Below are 19,829 nucleotides of genomic sequence, written 5' to 3' on the forward strand. Positions count from 1 at the left end.
GTTCAGCCAACCCATTCTGATAATAGAAAATCATTCACCTTTCATTTTAGAAATCTTCTGCAGAATAATCATTTTCCAAAAGCACCTGTCTTGAGCTCAGAACTGTTCTTTGTCTATGTGACATCATAGGTGAAGACACAGCTCTTCACACAGTTCTCTGATTTTTGTAAAATAGTTTTGTGTAAAATAGACTTGAAAAAAAATGAGAGCAAGGATGATGATCTACGTTTTAAAGGTCATGAAATCAATTACTAAGAAGCACCAGAGTAGGTCAAGAATGAAGAAAAATAATAAAGAAGAAAAAAAAATCCCAACCAATTTAGCCTCCAAATCAGCACTTCCCAGGGATGTGGTCTTACCTTCTGTGATCTCTCATTTCCAACATTTCACAGTGGTGTTGCAAGGAAGATCAGGTACTTGTAACCCCATACATATGGTTATATAGGGAATCTATACCTTCTGACATATTAAAGCATAAGCTGGCATAATGTGGGTGCTAGTACATGAAGACACATAATTTTGTAGCATTAATTGTATATTTATTAATATGTATTCATTTCAATGCATGGCCTTATTCTGTTTCAGAAATTTGAGTTTATAGAGCTTTCTCTAAGTTACACCAGGTCATAAATTGCATTGGTAGTCCCTGGGACATATTGCAGGCTTTTTCTCATGTATGTGTAGTGATTGATGCTTTACAGGACTAAAATGGGAAAGTTCAGAATTTGGAGATCGGTCAGAGAAAATTATTTTCTTTTAACCTCTACTCTGACTGACAAGAGTGATGGATTAGGTTATCTCTACAAGTCCCACACTCAGCTATTTTGTGAGAGCCTGTTTTATCTTTAAAATTAATGTTGTTTGGACATTCATTGAACATACTGGAAAATCTGTTTATCTGTTGTTTTAGATTTCTTATTACTGCCCCAAATGTGGTGCATTTGGGCACACATGAGACAATAACAGTTCAAGTCCATGGGGCACAGAGCCCTGTGCAAGTTACTGCATTCTTCAAAGATGAGGCGAAAAATCAGCTCATATCAGAGAGGATCTACTTTAACCTTAATCAAAATAATGGCTACCAAGAGATGAAGAAAATAATGGTGAGTCTCCCATCACAGTGATTTAATTTTTTTTATTTGGTGATAAAAAGCACATAATCTCTACTTGGAATAGGCTGGATCTGAGACAACACTGATCCCAAGAGATGCTGACAAAACCAATTCCAGTGACAGCTGCACCCTATTCACCCAACCAGCTAATAGAACAATGCCTGATGTAATTTCAGTGGTGATTGTGAATATTCTTTTGTGCCCATATAACAAGCTCAAGGTTTTGTCACGTGGTGATAAATGAAATTTAATTTAAACACATTTAATTGTTTTATTACTGTTGGATTTTCTGCCTCACTTAAACTATGCATTCAGGCCTTTGGGTTACTACTGGCCATTTTTCAATACAGGAGGAACCTTTAAAAATACGTAGTCTCTCAAACCAAAGCCTGTGTTCTTTCTGCAGACTTTTAAGTTGATTAATTCTTTACATCCTATGTTGCATCATTTGCTCCTGGCACAATTCTTGAAGTCTGGCAGGGTTTATTTCAGTAGCACTAGTTTGTGCTGTTTGGTTGGGAAAAAAGCACATAGCAATATTCCGTTTATATTTTATATATTTATATTCAGTTCAGCTCTGGTTGGTTACTTCCAAAGCTAACCACAGAGCTTTCAAATCATCTTCCTATCAAGGGTGATCTGTAGAAGCAACACATGAAACTGCATGAAGTAAAGCAGCAATCTCATAACCAAGATTTTAGCATAAATGGTGACTCCAGGATGCATGGTAAATGGAAATCAACAGGCTTGTAGACTGAATTCTCCTGCCTGCAGTTATTGACACTGGGCAGAAGAAAGTGTATTTCTGTGGTGGAAAATGGATGATTAGAGAGTATTTCTACTTAAAAGGAAATATTCACTTAGTAAGAAAGATATAATACCCAGTAAGATGTAATTGCAAATCTTGTGTTTAATGGTGCTAATAAGATTATTTATTTAAGCACTTCAGCTGTTGTGGGGCCTCAGCTATGTGGTCCCAAAGTTACGAGGCTCATCTGTGACTCTGTGGGGTTTTCCCTTTTATTCTCTTCAGGTCAAGCCAGGGAGTCTGCAGCAGAGCCTGTTCAAGAAGAGTAATTTGCCATATGTTCTACTGGTCACTGAGAGCAAGGAGCTCCATACGACTGCCAAAAGCACTCGCATCCTCCTGTCCTCCAAGAAAGGCTACATTTTTATCCAGACAGATAAGCCCATATACACACCAAGTTCCCAAGGTTAAAATACAAATGCTTTTCTTCAGGTGTTGAATATGGGTGTTACAAGGGCAGGATTAGAAAACATAATAATGAGCCAGTTGTTCCAGCAGCCAGGGCTTCTGCAGGGTCTGCTCTGCACATTGCAGCAACCCCTGTGGAAATGCCTCCAGAGCCAGTCACTTTTAAGGAAAACAGACAAAATCAGCTCTTTTTTGTTCAAAAAGGTTAATGATGACTTTCCTGTGGAAAAAAATTCATGAGAAACTGCCAAAAATGGAACTCTTACTGCTTCTGCTTGTAACACCAGCAATAAGTTACCTTTGCTCTTTATGACCCCTACTGCTTTGTTACTTACCAATTTAATTAACAAAAGAGGGAAGTAAAAAAAGGGTTTGAGTTTGGATTCGGGCCTCAACTGCCGAAGAAATATAAAAGCAAGTGAAGTTCCCTGAGTAATTTTCAGAATTTGCTTCAAAAATTTATCCAGTCATGCAACATGTGAAGGCTATGGAAGAATGCAATTATTTTTTTAAATTTCTCAGACTTCCTTTCACTAAAAGAAAGTGTTTTATCTTAAATTCAATAACTCAGTTTACAGATTGCAATGATATGTGTATAGAAAGGCCAGAAAGAAATTTGTGAACATATTTATTCTTCTGTTAAACAGTCAGATACAGGATCTTCATTCTGGACAATGCTATGAGGCCAACAGATGACACGGTTACAGTTGCTGTGCTAGTAAGTATTCAAAAACACTGTTGATGAGTGCTTCTTCAGCACAGGAGCTATGGAAAACTTGTACAAAACATCCAAGAGCACAACAATAACTGGGACTCCTCTCCAGAAATCTGTATTTGCACATAGTGAGATATCTGTGGTTGTTTTTGGCCCATATCAGAAACATAGAGATACGTGACATGTGAATAAGAAAGTAGGAAATTAAGCAAAGCATTTTCTCTTCCGCATCAATAGGATATGACCTTGAGCTTTTGGATGTAAATGTTTGACACCTGGTGCATAATTTCGTGTTTGCTTTTTCTGTCTCAACAGAATTCCAAGGGAATGGTGGTTAAAAAGTCAGATCGGAAAATAAACGCCGTGTTTACTGAACACTTTGATATACCTGACATTGCTGAGTATGTTACTGCTGTGCCTTCTGCTTCAAAACCTGTAGATTAAGATTTTAACTTCTAAATTTCTTGAATTATCTTTTAAAATTTTCTTTCTTTCACCATGGGGCACATATGGAGACTATGATTAGTATCTTTTCACCTTTAAGCACCTCATCTTGGAGAGATGAGGCCAGAATTTACTGTTAATATGCTGCAATTAGCAACATGCATCCTGGTAAAGAACAATTAAACTGCTCAAATATCTGCTCAAACTTATGGCTGCATTCAAGGGAGCACTTCTAAAAGGGCTAGTCTGCAAAGTGTCACTTATTATATGTGATTTCAAACAGTCAAGCTTTTACTTAATATTCAAGTCTACTGGCATGCTAAGATGATTTTGCCATCCCAGTGAAGATAAGCTATAGGAAATATTTGATGAGTTCTCTGTTTCTGCAGACTTTTCAAAGGTAGTGGTTTGCAAATATCAATAACAAATATATTATCTTGCACTTTCTCATACTTGCTTTGAATGTTTCCTAAGACATTTGGAAATATGTTGCTGGCTCCTCCCAGTGAAAAGAAAACCATTAATTAATTAGTTAGGGACGAGATCAAAGCAAGGAAAATATCATAACTCAGTGATAATTTATATGTTGGCATCATAAAATATCTGAGGAATTGTAATTAACTATTTTCTGCTGAATCTGGACCTTAGGCCTGGAACTTGGAAAATCAAAGCCTGGTTTCATCAACATGAAATGTCTAATGTTTCCACTGAATTTGAAGTTAAACGATACGGTGAGATATTATAAAATTTGCATTATAAACATAAGGAATTATCACAATGTGTTAAAAATACATGGCAGTGGTTAAATCTGGCTTAGTTAGGCACTAAGGACAACTTTCATGGTGTTTCAGTGCCTCATTGCTATGTCTGATGCACAAAAGAAAAGCTCTGGGTTTGTGTGGGTTCCACTTATATTTAAAAAAAGAAACACCTCTGTTTTTATACAGATTTAGTAACTTTTTAAACACTTTTTAAGCATTTTGTCACAAAATATTGGATGGGCTCTCCTACCACAGGATAAAAAAATGAGATGAGCTCCATTTTGAAGTAATTTCAATTCTGGCTAAAGTTTGCAGTGAAGACTGGGATGGAAAAAAGAGGAAAAAAAAAACCTGCCCATTTTTTTTCCTCAGTGAAATTCAATCTGGAAGTTTATTAGAGTTATTCCTAGCCTCAAAGAACCTTTTTTATGGAAAATAAAGGCCCTTTGGATAAAGTAAAAATGTAAAATTGTAACAATTTGGGATAAGAAATGGTTTGATTTATTTACACTGAAATTATACTTTCTTGTAATATTAGTGTGAGTTTTTTGTTTCATTGTTTTGGTTCTTTTTCCTTCAAAGACAAAAGAAAACCTTGAGATTGTATGAAAGTCTTATTTTAACAAAACCGATTTTGCTTTAGCTAGTGGAGGTAGCAGAATAGTGGAGATTACTGCCTCCTCTCCAAACAGCTGCAAGCAGGAGCAAATCACCTTGATATACTTGCAGGAGCAAATAAGTTGGCTTTGGAGGAGCAAATTCAGAGTGACACAGCTGGTGCTGAGGAGCTCATATCCACTCTCTACCCATTTCAGTGTGGGTTTAGCTCAGCCTGCTCCTAGTCCAGGGAGCTTTCTGCCCATGAGCAGGCAGATTTTATCTTATTTTCATTGTAAATAAATAAACTTTGTGTGCTTGAAGACTGCTCCACTATGTGAAGCAGAGCAGAATAAGTGAAAATGACCAGTAGATTTGCTTCAGAAGAGCACTGCTAATTCAAAATAAATCATCCCTCAGTGCAGCTGTGTTGTCTCAGTCTGTGTTGCCATGACAGGAGTTCAAGGTATGTTTGAAACTCACATGTCATGACCTTTTGTCTTCTTTTTTTCATGCAGAGCTTCCAAGTTTTGAAGTCAAACTCATCCCACTTCATCCATACTACCACATCTGGAATGAAAGCTTTGTGTTTGATATCGAGGCAAAGTAAGTATGCTCAGAGCCAGGCTGGTTAAGAGGCAGATAAGCAGATATGAGTTTTGTGACTTTTACCTTTTTCTTGTCATTAAGAGCTAACTAGCTTCTGGCTTGACTTAGATCTGACTAATCCTGTATAATCTATGTTTCCACCACTGACTGAGACATCAGTGGCAAGTGCTGCCTGGGTCCAGGTCATGGTGATCAAGTTGGAGCAAGATTTTCTGAATATTTCAGTTTGCTAGCAAAGGTGGCTATTTAGGATTCTCCTCTGTGTTCCTAAGCAAGGTTCCAGGTAAACTGATCACATGGTTTTCTGCGTATTTTTAGTTAGAAATATACTATGCTATGTAACATAATTCAAGTAGACCTGGATTCAAGTTTGGGTATGGAATTTTCTCAAAGTACTGTGAAGTCTATAAGTAATAAGCTAATGCTTGTTTGAGAGTAATGATTTATGCAGAAAGGCTTCCAGGTAGATAAATACAAATAATCAGAGGAGTTTCCATGACCATCACTACAGCATCACATGTTCATTGCTTAACAGCTGTGCACTGGCCTAGATGTTCCATGGCTACAGAGCTCTCAGACTGGCCAGACCATGGGACAGGGCTCAAAGGAAAATGAATTACACCTGGTCCCATACCAAATTAGGATGGCATCAAACACTGAGCAACTTAGGAAGGCAGACAATGAAAATTTAATCCATCAAAATATTTTTTGGCTGTTGAATTTTCAGATTTCGTAAGAGTAGAAATGCTAAGAAACTGCCTGTTAGGAGAATGACTAAATTAGAATTTGATACTTTTTTCTTTTTCTAAAGAGGAATAAATGTTATGAAATGAGAGCAGGCAGGTGGAAGCTGCTGGCCTTCTTTCATAGAGAAACCTATTCAGTTTCAGAGGAGTGAGGACATTAGACTACTGCCTGCTGTCCTTGACTGTGCTGGTCCTTCCATTCCCCAGCACACCTTGAGAGAGCAGACAGAGCCTGTATCCACCTCCTTGTGCTTGTCTGAATAAACTCAACTCTTCTTATCTCCTCTTGATCACCTTAAATTTTTATTTGGTTCTATTGAATAATTACTTGCTTTAATCATGATCACTTGATATTGTGATATGAAGTGATTTCAAATCACTGGCTTCAGTATTTTAATTCTTTTAAAGTTTTTCTCTGTGCTATTGCAACACTCTATTTTGAGTTATGAACTTCATATATATTTGACTCCTTATTAACATCATATTTATTTAAGAAGAAAAATTGATGTTCAGTAATTGGATACCATTCCTTTCCTTATTGGAAAAAGTCCTAGTGGTTCCACACAGGCCTGCATGACTTTCATCAAAATCAGCATATGGAATTCCTGATAATTGAACTTATTTCTCTAAACTGGCCATGCATGTAATGAAGTTACTTGGTGTAATTTACTATTGTTTCCCATTTATCAGCTCTGGCACTTCATGCAGTTTTCATAAGACCTCCCTCTCCATTGGCTTTACTGGTATAGATCAGTGGTGCTGATCAGGTCAATTTGGAAGAGGCTTGTTTTAACAAAAATCAACCATTACAGGACTGAGGTAAAGCAGGATTTACACAAGCAAAAGAAAACACCATGGCCATGGCAGGTCTCATGTAGCACATTGCACACTGTGCTGCGGGAAGATGCCATCTGCCAGGGCTTTCTTGAGTACAGAGCCAGGTGCAACAACCTGCCCTATCCTCTCTCCCCACGACCTTTATTAAATGTTGTGGGTTGTTCTGGTCAGATGCTGATCTGGAAAATGTTTCACTCACAAGAGGACTTTTCAGCCATACTGCCTAAATCTGCAGGAGTGACGTGGGGCAGAGGATGTCCACTCCACCTAGTGCAAGTGTTAGAATATCAGCAGGGAGGGTCTTCCTGCTGTATGTCTTCAGAGATACCAAGTATTTCGTATCAGTCCCTGAAATGATTCTCTTATACCTTATTTTCTATGCTCTGCTCATGAGGAGTCTCATACAAATTATGAATTAGCTGTTCATCCAAGCTAAATGGGATGAGTGGTGTAAGACCTCTCTGTGCAACTTGAGTTCTCATTAATCTGTTAAAAAAAAAAAATTACTCTAGTCCAAATTTTACCAGATAATGCCTCCCCATGTGATTCTGCCAATATGACTCATGGTATAAATATCTTTGCATTTGAAATCGCCAGTTGGCACAAAGATCAGTAAAAGTTTTCATGTCTGAGTTATGAGCAAGTGGGACTAAACTTTGTTTTCAAGTTATTAGTTATAAATGGGATGCCTAAAAATTTTCCAACATTTTTTCAGCATTAAATGGTTAGTCTGCCTCATGCTTGTTTTTTATTAAAATAATGATCCCTCTCCTCACTTTTCTACCTTCCAAAGACATTCTTATGGGAAAGAGATTCAAGGTGCTGCATATGTGCGGTTTGGCATAATCGATGAAAATGAGGACAAAATATTTATTCCAGGCCTGGAGCAACAGCTATCAGTAAGTATTCAGTGGAACCACTCTGATTTCTCCTACCTAAGCTGAATATTGTCAAAAATTCTGGAAACCTACAAGTCCTTAATACTGTAGCTGTGATATAAGCGACACTTTTATTTGTAATGGCAACAAACCAGTAAGGCTGTCTCTCTTTCCTTTTTTTTTTCCCCCTCCGAATTTGGTTTTAGATCCAAAATGGAAAAGGACGAGTTACTTTAAATACACCACTTTTGGAAGAGAAATTGAGAAAGAGTATTTCCACTCTGGAAGGGTTTCATTTATATGTCGCTGTTACCACTGTAGAAACTGCAAGTGAGTACTGTAAGGCTTTGCTGATACAGTCTGGAAGATCACATTAATCTTTCTCTGGTGTAATCTGTTATGTGGGGAATCTGGTCTCGCTGGATCCATCTTTGCTGTAAAGCTTGCTCATGCTGTAGGTAATTAATAAAAAGAATCTTGGATGGAAAGCATCAGCTCAAGCTCCACGTTGCAGATGACATTAGGTAACTTTAACTCTCTCCAACAGCTGAAAATGAAAACAAAATATTTCGGAAGATTAGATATCCAAGGTATGCAAGTCCATAGTTAGTGCCCCCATAGCAACACATACTGTTTGATATTAACAGGTGGTGAGATGAGGGAAGAGGAACTCAGCAGTGTGAAGTTTGTGAGATCTCCTTATGCTCTTGATCTGTCTAACACCAAAAAGTATTTTGTTCCTGGAGCCCCCTTCTCTGTTATGGTATGTAGTGTTCTGACTGTACCTGTCTGCCTCCACAGCAATGCATTTATATCTTCCCTCTTTCCTTGTCTGATCCACTGCGAGTTCTGTAGGACAGGGACCTTCAAGAATAGGTCCCGCACAGAGCTACTGTTTGTGTGTCTGGTTTGTCCCATTTCTGTATGCTCAGCACCTGAACAGCCAGAAAATGCTGGTTTTCTGCTCTAGAAGCTGACTTGTACTGTCACACTACAGGGTTTTATAAAACATAACCGTTTCTTCCTCTCTTCCATATCAAAAGATTGAAACAAGACTTTTGTAGTAAAATAATCCCACATCAAATTAAAATTCTGAAAAGTAAAACAAGGTATTGCCTTTTTAAATAAATGCATTTAAGCTTATGTGGCTTGAAACTTCACACCTTTAGGTTTTTTGAGAGTTTTCTACGAAGAGTTGAAGTCAGAATATTACCTTATAATAGTTAATGACAAATATCTCTGGGACCTGCTTAAACCAAATAGATGCTAAGTGAAAATCTGAGGCATTTTGTAATCTGTACTCATAAATTTTTACCTAAACTAAAGTCCAGATTGGGTCAATTGCTATCCCCTTTTCTCAAAACTCCAATTTTTGAATGCTGGTATGTACCAGCATATAATTGTAAATTATAATTGCTTCTTGTTTGTATGCAATTTTTGAACACAGGATTTTCTTTACATAAGAGAACTTTTTTTTTTTTTTTCCAATAGGTATCTGCCACTTGGGTTGATGGTACTCCTGCTGCCTTCCTATTTATCACTGCCGTTCTTACCTTGCCTGGAAAACCCCCAGTGAAGAAGACTGCCTTCTGTAATAGAGAGGGTCTGGTCTCCATTACTTTCAACATCCCCAGAGATGCTCAAATGCTTGAAATAAAGGTAAAGAAAATGCAAACATCCATGTTTAGAAGTATCCCACTGAGAATTGCTCATAAGACAATTACAAACTGTGAAGATTATCATGTTTCATTCAATTAGCACAGAGGGTGGAACATGATTTCTTACATGACCTGCAGATCCTTGTCCCAATTCTGTAAGATTTGTTAGACAGAGCAGGGGCCTGAGGGATGTCTTGAGTGAAGGACACTCCTGTACATCAGAGCCCTGGGAGTACATGCATTGGTTATAGTGGTGCATTTTTGTCGTTTCGATGTGCATTTGCCCGGCATGAAGGACAGAAATGGGACTGTAAGGAATATCACCATACAAAGTGATAGAAAATTATGAGAGGAAAGTGAAGGAAAAAGGTCCTGAGCAATGCAGAGAGTCAACTTCATCTGCCCACTCAGAGGGTCCATTTATATGCACAAAATAAAATGGGAAAAAAATCTTGTCTGAGTACAAAATCACTTTGGGATTTATGACCCGGTGATTCTCATTTAGGAAAGAGTCAAGCGTGAAAAATACCAAAAGGAAATACAGCAAGACACAAAATGGGGTGAGAGAATAAAGTAGTTTAAGTCCTGCAGTTTGACGCCAGGTTCTGCTAATGAGGGCTCAGCCATTATTCCTCTGACTTCAAAGCATTTTCCAGATAATCTGGCACAATATGAATTATTGGTGACAATATACACTGTCTTCTGTGGGATGCTTTGCTCACTCTGTCCTTTTCTTCCCTGACAGGTAAAGGCTGAAGAGGGTAAACAAAGGTTAGAAACACCTGAAGCCAGCATCAGAGCTGAAAGATACCAGTCTGCTTCTCCAAATTACCTCAGCATCAGCATTCCACACACTGTGGTGGCACCTGGAGATACCTTACGCATCACTTTGAATGATATTCATCAGCCTGGCAGTGGAAACATTGGCTATTTCTACTATATGGTAAACAGAATAGTATCATATCAGTAATTTCTTTCAGAAATTGTGCAACCTGGAACATTTACCTAGTTACTGATACGAGGGAAAACCAAGGGGGTCCAGCAAAGGGCAAGTGGGATCATTAGGTTCTGGCACTCCTGACCCTCCAGGACAGGCTGAGGGAACTGGGCTTGCTCAGTTTGGTGAAGAGCCTAAGAGTGAGTTAACAGCAACCTTAAACTACATACAGAGGAATTAAGGCATAATGGAGACAAGATGTCCTAGGTGGTGCCACACAATCTAACAAGGGGCCAAGGTTAAAAATTATGGCCTGGAAGATTCATTTTGGAAAAATCTATTCCCTAGTGATGAGTGCAATATTGGAAGAGGTTCCCCAGAGAGCTGAGAGATTTTCTAGCCTGGGAAAAAGTCAACACTCAATAAAAGAAAACCTCACAAGTCTCACCTAGTCTTACCCCCATGATGTCTCATCTCAGAGCAAGCGGCTGGACTAGAGATCTCCATAGGTTCTTTTCAGAAATTATTTCTATGATTCTGCTATTTTTTATACGTTTGCACTTATTTTTGGGGCAGGTAAAATGCATATTATTTATTTTGCTGAAGGAGACAAGTGTGTTCATGGGTAGATTCCAGGAGTGAATCTGTTGAATGTGAAATGTGTGTAATCACCTTCTTGCTCTCTTTGTCCTAATTTCCCTTGGCAGCCTAAATTTCACAGGATGATAAATGCCAAGATATCAGTTCCCATTCATTTTTAAAAGGACTCTGATATATTGGAATAATTGTATCCCTAGGAGTTAAGTTTAGGTTTGGGGGTTTTTTTTCAATGGATGATGTATCACAGGGCTGGAATTGGTGCTGCCAGTCTTTGGAAAGGTTTGGTGCTGGGCAGGCAGGATGTGTGGGAGGGATGGTGGCAGACACAGCTGGAGCTCAGCTGTGAGGGTCTCTCCCAAACTTTGGTCGTCTTAACAAAGGCAGTGAGGATTTTAGGGCAGGCTGTAGCATGCCTTTGTTGCTTCCTGAAACCCTGTATGTTTAGGAAAGCTTCACGTATTTTGTTCGTGGAAGAGCACTCTCACTCCTGCCACTGTGCCTGTTTTCCATTCCTCTGACCACCCACGAATGCAGTTAACATAATGTAGGAAGGAAGGAGTTAAGTAGTGAAGGATGGGCTGAAATCAGTTTAAGACCAGTCTGTGGTACTTCATCCTTAAACCTCTTGCTCCAACTCTTTCACACTATCTGAAAGATTCAGTACTGATTACAGATTCAATAATGCTGAGATCTTCCTAGGTGTGATGACCAGTCATTGTAGAAGACAAAATTTAGACTGCTATGTGGGTACCCCTTCTCAAGTTGTAAGACTGAGTGGAGGGTGACCAATTTGTGTTCAAACCTAGGCCACAAGACCAGTGTAGCAGAGATCCACTACCAAAGCGTGCAGGTCTCCTCCAGGCTACTGGTGTACAGCTTGGCAATCAAAACTGTTAATGCCATTAGAAGATAATATATTTTAAACAGAAATTGCCTCAGGAAAATAAAAAACAAACAGTAAAATCATGCAACATAATGCCCTTTCTGGGGCATAGTCACAGTATTTGATTTCTCTTTGTTTCTGCTTTGCAGGTTGTGGCAAAGGGACAAGCTGAGCTTCTGGGAAGGGTTCCATCCTCAAACAAAGTAATAAACCTTAAAATCACTGAGAAGATGGTGCCTGCCTTTCGGTTTTTAGCCTACTACTTCATTGAGAACGAGGGCCAGCAAGAGATCATCGCTGATTCTGTCTGGGTGGATGTCATGGATGTCTGCGAAGGAAAGGTGCTTTCAAAGCCCATGGCTTCTGTTGTTCCATTCCAACATTTTTTTATAAATAGGGTAGTGGCAGAGCAAGTGCAGGCCTGGGATTATAAAGTGAGATGTCATTTTTATTGAAAAGGAGTCATGCCAGAAGGTACAGCTTGTAAAGGCTCTCAGGTTGTGCCTCAAAGAGATGAAAATAGTTTCTTACAGAAAAAATCACCCCTGTGGTTGTCTGTATTTTAGAAATCCACAAGAAAACACTGATAGAGTTATTGAGGGGGAAGAATCCCTTTGTTACTTTCTCTTTTTGTAGTGTTGTGTGTCGCATGAAAAAAAGTAAAGCCATTTATTGGGAAAAAGTTATTAATTTGAAGTAATTTTTCAAGCTTTTTAATTTATGATAAAAATAATTTTGTGAGTTTTGGTAGCACTTAAAACGCTTTTAAAAAGAATAGTTTACATTAGAAAATGAAGTATAGACAAAATGGTAGGCTCTCTAAGCCTTTCTTTCATCTTCCTTCTCCTCTTCCTCCTCTTCATTTTGGGACCATAAGGTAAAATGAAAAAAAGCAAGACACATGAATTTCTCCCAATAGCATGAAACCCAATTGCTGAAAATTGACAGCTATCTAAAATTATTTTTTTCCTCTGAAAATGTTTGTTTTGGAAAAAAAAATATATGATAGTCCATTGGGGGAAAAAGAGTTTTCAAGAAAAAATAATCCATCTCCAACAGACAAACCAAATCTTCATTTATACATGGACAAAATTCAGTAACATTCACAGGCATTTCCAATAATAATTCTCTATTATTTCATAATCAGCATGGCTACTTCCTCTTTAAACCACTGAAGTGTGTACATCAGAACCAGATCTCTGTTTGCTCAGTTATGCTAAAAATTTCAAGTATGTGATAGAAAGCAGGAAATATTATTACAGACTGGTTTAAGTCAGTTAATTTTGTGCATTGCCATGTAATGACAAAGACATTGTACCATGTCTTTCATGGTAATTTTTTTCCACTGGAAAATAACAAAATTATATTGAAGACCGCAGTTCCACAAACCCCTAACACAAGCTTTTTATTTCCCTTGGCCCTCAAATGTCATTGAAAGCCAAAAGCCAAAATTCTGCAAGCCACATCTTTCAGCTCCCCATGATTTCCTTCAGGGTGAAGTATCTGCACCTACATGTTCCAAAATGCAGTATCACAGGCAGAAATTCCAGAAAACAGGAATATCTCCCAGCCTCTGACTGCTGAGAGTCACAGCTGACAGTATTCCTGGCCCAAAGAATCTTCACTCTTTATTAAAAATATTATATTTTTGTTTCAATCTTTTCTATTTAGATTCAAGTGAGAACAGAACAAGACACATATGAACCAACAGACCAGGTTAATTTAGAGATTGAAACAGACCATGCGGGAAAAGTTGCCTTAGCTGTGGTTGATAAGGCAGTTTTTATTCTGAATAAGAAAAATAAGCTTACAGCCAAAAAGGTAAGATATTTGTAAGAAAATACCTCAGCAAGCAAAATCAAGCAAATTTTTCCATTACTAAATGAGAGGGTCAAAATATAACTAATGGCTATTAATTGCCTAGACAACACTTTGCTAAATTTGAAAATGTCTTTCTTTGCAATTTGGGATCTATTTAAGATGAATTGCATGTTTAAGATGAGTGGTATATTTAAGAGGGGGATTTCCATCCTATGACAGACAAGTTTGTAAATTTAAAAAAGCATGGCTTGAAAGCACTCCCTAACTAAAACATCCCTCAGCTTTAATCTGCTTCGAAATGCAGCTTGCACCACCAGTTTCTCTTGTTTCTGCAAATCAAAAGCTGCAAGAATTCTTCTATGTATAAACTCTTTACAAGCATGTACAGTCCATCTGTGCCATTTTATTTGGCAGGTATTTAATGCTATGAATTCGTATGATCTTGGCTGTTCTGTGGGTGGTGGCGCAAACAGCATTCAAGTTTTTACTGATGTTGGTCTGGCTTTTATATCAGACACGATTCAATCCAGCATTCGGGAAGGTAAGTGCAATATGCCCTTCAGAAATTTGTGTGAGACCACTATAGATCTGGGGAGACTAATTGCTTAAAAAATCAGAAACATTTTTACTCTTATGCTGTAAAATCTCCTTTGCCTTTGGATTTTTCTTCTGCTCTTCCACCAGACACTGGCAGCTCAGATATTTCAGGTGGTGGGTGCTGGTCTTTTGGTGACCACCTCAGCTGGAGTAGGCAGCAGTTGGCTAGGCTGGAAGATCTGTGGGACTCTTCCTCAAATTGTGGGTATTCTGTCAATGAGATGGGTCCTTTGACAGATCTTCATGAATGATGTGAATGATCAGGCTGTTCCTGTCATGTCATCGTGACCAAGTACTTCTGTTCTGTCTTCCCAGGATATAAATGCCTCCAGGGCACCAGAAGGCAGAAGAGATCATTGGATTTTCAGAAAAAAATGTCAGGAATTGGTATGTCTACTCCTCTGGGTGGCCTGAAAATCTTAGCAGGGGGAGGCAAAGGGATGTATCTGGGATCTAGGGGGCAAGAAGTGATGGCATAGTGAAGGATGCCAAGATATTCTTCGTTCCAGCTCTTGCATTACGTGACATAACTTAGCACAAATGTGTGTTCTATGCTGCATGATGCATCATTCATCAGCACAGCTCAAAAAACAAAGCCAAATAATGCCTACAAATGGAAACTAGTTCACTGCTTTATAATCCCAAATGCAAAGCACTTCTAGTAGATAACGTGTCATGTCATCAGTCATGACTTTGAGGTTTTCAAAATCATTTACATGGTCAGAAGATGTTTTATAAATCCTTTCTTCTCTTGACATTCTGCTTTGAAGCTGTGCCAACTTTGGTGCTTTGTGCTTCAATTAAGAGAAGAGTTAGTGTAGCATTTGGTATAAAATGTCAATTTGTGCAAATTTTTATTTTTCTCATTTTCTTGCCAGAAGACATAAAGGGTTGAGTTGGATTCTTCCTTTCTTTTGAAATCAGATTTTATTCAAGAAAGAGACCACTGATATTGCTATTTCTATTACTGATATTGCTATTTCTATTAAGAATTCCAGCCTGCAAAGAGGATTCAACTTTTAATTCAGTATGACTGGGAAGAGAGGGCTTAGAACAGAATGTCTAGGATGCCGTAGAGCTTATGCTTTGCTCCTGTGTTTGTGGACTGTTTAAGACTGACTGTTTTCAGGGTCCCAGGCTGAAGCTTGGCTATTTCAATAGAAACTGATGTTAATGGCAAAGAATGACAGGACGGAGCACAATGAACACCTTTACACTGATTTCTTCTTACACAGCACTAATTCTGGGCTTTAATTCTATTGCAGCCAGCAGATACCAAAACACTGCTCTACTAAAATGCTGCCAAGATGGAATGAAATTAAATCCCATGAGGTTTTCTTGTGCAAAAAGGCTGGCAAAGGTGTCTGGTTCCCAGGAGTGCAGGGACGCGTTCCAGGACTGCTGTGAGAAAGCCACAGCCCTCAGGAAGCAGGCGAAGCAGAAGAACAGAGTGGGCTTGGCACGACGTAAAGAGCAGTGGCACACAGCTCTGCCACTTTCACCCTTCTCGTGGTGGCTGGGGAGGGTCAAGGGGCATTTTAGTGCTGTGGGGCTGGGGAGGAAGTTTTCACATCAGCATTTCAGAGAACCCCAGTACAGTGCAGCAGCCATGCAGCATTGCATCTTCACACCTGTACTCAGGGGAGGTGGGAGCGGGATGGGATAACTTCTTGGGGTGAGAAAAGGCAGGAATCCCTTCAGCCACTGCTGGCCCCTCCAGTGTTACAGAGGAACTGATGGCCCCTGCCCACACCCCAGAGAGGCCACAGACAGCAGGGAAGGGAGTGGTTGTCTGCATTTAGGGCTCTTAGTGGTCGCAGATTTATGACTCTTTAATTAGTAGTACTATTATATTAAAAAAAAAACCAAAAAAACAAACAAAAAAAAACCTTGGCATCTAAAATGATCCCGTTCTGAGTGTAATTTCTGCTTCCATATCTCACAGATTTTCCCTGTCTGTCACAAGTATGGGACACTGGGAACATCTTTGCTAGCCGTACTACAGGCGTCTGATTTCTCATTTGGTAGCATATAGTTATTGAAGTTGGGAAGAGGCACTCTTTGCTCAGTGACAAGCTACAGTCATTGCTTCTCTTTTTCAAGATTTTTGTTTAATTCACAAGATGAAACACAGATGAAATATTTTCATTCAGAGCATTTTTTGTGCTTTTACAAGTTGACTCTGCAAGACAGTGTAAGGTCAGCAGCTGAGGACTTCCAAAAAGAAACCTCGCTCCTGTTTTGCAGAATACAGTGAACATGAGGAATTGTTTGATGAAACCTCTGTCAGCTTGCGCAGTTATTTTCCTGAGAGCTGGTGGTGGAGTTTTGAAGAAGTGGAAAGCCCTGGAAAGCACAGGTATTGTGTTGCCTGACTAGCTGAATATGTTTAAATTTGTACTCTCAAATGTATATAAATATCAGCTTTATGAAGTATCTGATGCAAAGGACTTTGGAATATTTGCAAGTACTTTGTATCCACAGCTGAGGGAATGTTTTCCTCTTTAAATACTCAAACTTCATCAAATGACAATGTTTACATTTTATACATGCCTTCTAATACATTTTATTTTGTGTTTTTAGTGTAAAAAACTTCGCTCCTGACTCTATAACTACCTGGGAAGTACAGGCAATAAGTATATCTCCTGAAAAAGGTACAAGTGTTGGGTATTTTTTGTTTGTTTCTTTCTTTATATGGATGAATAGAGAATGTGTAATTTTTAAAAGAGAGATATAATGTTGTGTTGACAGAATAAAACAGTCTGTACTGAAAAAACACAGTGTTTTGATCGTAATAGCTACTTCTCTCTTTTATGCCATGTTAAAGCCCAACTAGAAGTTAAGGTATAGATTTACATTTATAAAATCAACATGAAGTAGGGTCTCAAGGATGATGAATCATACAATCAAAACTGTCTTTTATTCTTTCCACTCTTTCAACCACCTCTTTTTAGCTTCCACATGGCCAGGAAGCCACATGAGAGATAGCAGTAGTAACACCACTTTTCTTTGAATAATTCTGGGACCAGGTTCTGGCCATCTCAAAGCATGAACATGTGTGGCCTTTAAGGCAGAAAAGAACACCAGGAAACCAGCAAAGGACCAGCCAGAGAGCCCAGGTGCTGCCCTCTGGGAGCTCCTAGGAGTTGATGAGGACTACACAGGATGGAGAAAGGGCCTATATTGTACTGCCCACTCCCCTTTGAGAAGGGAGGAAAACTGGGCCACATTTCACTCACAAAACACACAAACATTTCTGGCAAGTTTTAGCTATCAAAAACCGTGGAAGTGACTCCAGGGGCAAACTAGAGATAGGTCTGTAGTGCAGATGAGTTTAAATGAGTTCTCAGTGTGCCTGTTTTCTTTGCCTGCTCGTGACCTCAGGGGAGCCCAGGCACTGAGTTTTGATTAGACATTTAACTTCCAATCAGCTGATGTTAAGTGTGTAATTCTCAATTCTAGCTGTTTTTCTTTTTCTCACCCCAGGGTTCTGTGTGGCTGACCCCCACACCTTTGCAGTTTTCAAAGACTTTTTTGTGTCCCTGAGATTACCGTACTCAGTCAGACGACACGAGCAACTGGAAATAAAAGCAGTGGTTTACAACTACCTGCCCAACGATCTCCAGGTAGTGTTATCATCAACTGCTGCACCTTGCATGCCTAGCTAGTTTTGTAATAATTTAAATGATGGGAATGATCTGGCCACCCTTCAGTGTCCCCCTACAGCCCAGACATTATGCTCCCATCTTGAGCTCTTTCCCAAGCACAGGATCCAGTTCTACTTGGTAATCAGACTTACCATACACAGCAGATTTTATTCAGCATGTTACATAGCCATATCCTTTGGTTTTTGATACTTCTTCCCCTTCATTGAAGTAATCTGTTCCCTTTTTGCTGCCTGCTGATCTGGACAATACCCAGCTGCTGACACTGACACCTGCTGACACTTCACAAGGTACACAAGATAGAGAGGTAAATGAGTATGAGTGCACCATCCAATGTTGGCCACAAAACTCATTGAGCATATACTACAGAGACACTTTCTCTCTTCATATGACTCCTATGCAGTCCTGCAGGTGGCCACAGTTGCCACTGGGATCAGGGCCTCCGTCATCCTAAAGTTGATACTCTTTTTTTCACTTCTTCCCATCTCCCAACCAGCTGTTCAACCAGCATCCTCTGAACTGCATTGAATTGTGTAGACTGGGATGTATAAAAATGCACTGTCCTTCTGACTTCACTGTGGATCAGGGATAGGCCAAAACTCTGTTTCAAGTTCGTGTAATGAAGAAATTTTAGCTGATTTACCTTCAGAGCCCTAATCAATATAGCTGAATACTAACAGACCATGGTGCCACAGAACAATTTACACTGGAAGGAGCATCCAGAGGTATTTCCCCGTGCAGTGCTGCACCAGGACTGCTCCTGGGCATTGCCTTGTCCCCACAGGTGACAGTGAAGATGGAGGCAGTGAAGGGGCTGTGCACCGCGGAGACGACAGCGAAGGCTGTGCAGCTGCCACTGCTGGCTAAGGGGAACTCAGCAACACCAGCCTTCTTCTCAGTCGTCCCTCTGACTGTGGGAGAAATCCCAATCACCATTACTGCCTTTGACCGGCATTCTGGGCACAGTGATAGCATTAGGAAGAATCTCAAAGTGGTGGTATGTATTTTGTGGTATGTATGCCCTAACTGAGGGCAGGCACTTCACAAATTGCCCTCAAATGTGACACTCACTATGTGTGGAGTTCTCATGGAGGGAGTGAAATGGTACACATACGAGGCTGGAAGCAATTCAGGAAATCCGTTTTTCATCAAGGACTGAGGGGAAAAAATTAGGCCTCTTTCTCTATTGTATATGGAAAGGTTTGTTCTCTATGGCAAAAAAACATCCTTTACCAATGACACAGCAACAAATTCTTCAGCTGGTACCTGTCTTAGAATCTTTAACTTCTCCCTGCTTCATCAGCCTGTATGAAATTTTTTTTTTTTCCTTGTGAAGCCAAGATTGAAGATGTCCATCTAGCAAACTTTTAAGAAGGAAATGCTCTCTGCTAGTAATAAAGTTAAACCTTATTTTGTTCCTTCTGGTCAATGGATCAATCTTCACTCTCAACAATTGCATAGGTAAAAACATATGCAAAACATGCTAACAGAGATGCTTATTGATTATTTAATACTTATCTCTCTTTCAAAATTATAAAAATGAGGAGCCTTTTAGAAAAAAATTTCTTTTCAAGTGCCAACACAGACTCATTACAGTACCTAAGTCATCCATGGAGGGCTTTTTTCCATCCACACAAAAAGTGCAAAATAGGAATCCTTGCACCCCTGGTGTCAGGTATTATCATGTAGGTAAGGGTAAGGTACAGGATGCTGGGAACCTGCTGTTGTTAAAGGCTATAACTTTTGCAGATAT

The 19,829-nt window shown here is 39.3% G+C and overlaps 1 protein-coding gene across 1 annotated transcript in view; it reads left to right on the top strand.

The window, feature by feature from the left end:
• The window catches only part of LOC119699341 (complement C4-like), a 41,345-nt gene that overhangs the window by 709 nt on the left and 20,807 nt on the right, over positions 1-19,829 (top strand). Inside the window, exons 2-21 of the mRNA XM_038132675.1 lie at positions 911-1,103; positions 2,146-2,326; positions 2,976-3,046; positions 3,359-3,444; positions 4,136-4,218; positions 5,364-5,451; positions 7,831-7,936; positions 8,122-8,245; positions 8,563-8,678; positions 9,407-9,574; positions 10,319-10,516; positions 12,143-12,334; positions 13,665-13,814; positions 14,229-14,355; positions 14,727-14,798; positions 15,677-15,877; positions 16,659-16,770; positions 16,995-17,065; positions 17,898-18,037; positions 18,861-19,073. Of these exons, the coding sequence (XP_037988603.1) occupies positions 911-1,103; positions 2,146-2,326; positions 2,976-3,046; positions 3,359-3,444; positions 4,136-4,218; positions 5,364-5,451; positions 7,831-7,936; positions 8,122-8,245; positions 8,563-8,678; positions 9,407-9,574; positions 10,319-10,516; positions 12,143-12,334; positions 13,665-13,814; positions 14,229-14,355; positions 14,727-14,798; positions 15,677-15,877; positions 16,659-16,770; positions 16,995-17,065; positions 17,898-18,037; positions 18,861-19,073 (2,692 nt within the window). The remainder of the gene's footprint in view (positions 1-910; positions 1,104-2,145; positions 2,327-2,975; positions 3,047-3,358; positions 3,445-4,135; positions 4,219-5,363; positions 5,452-7,830; positions 7,937-8,121; positions 8,246-8,562; positions 8,679-9,406; positions 9,575-10,318; positions 10,517-12,142; positions 12,335-13,664; positions 13,815-14,228; positions 14,356-14,726; positions 14,799-15,676; positions 15,878-16,658; positions 16,771-16,994; positions 17,066-17,897; positions 18,038-18,860; positions 19,074-19,829) is intronic.

The sequence above is a fragment of the Motacilla alba genome, chromosome 1 (genome assembly GCF_015832195.1).
Source record: "Motacilla alba alba isolate MOTALB_02 chromosome 1, Motacilla_alba_V1.0_pri, whole genome shotgun sequence".
NCBI classification, from domain to species: domain Eukaryota; kingdom Metazoa; phylum Chordata; class Aves; order Passeriformes; family Motacillidae; genus Motacilla; species Motacilla alba.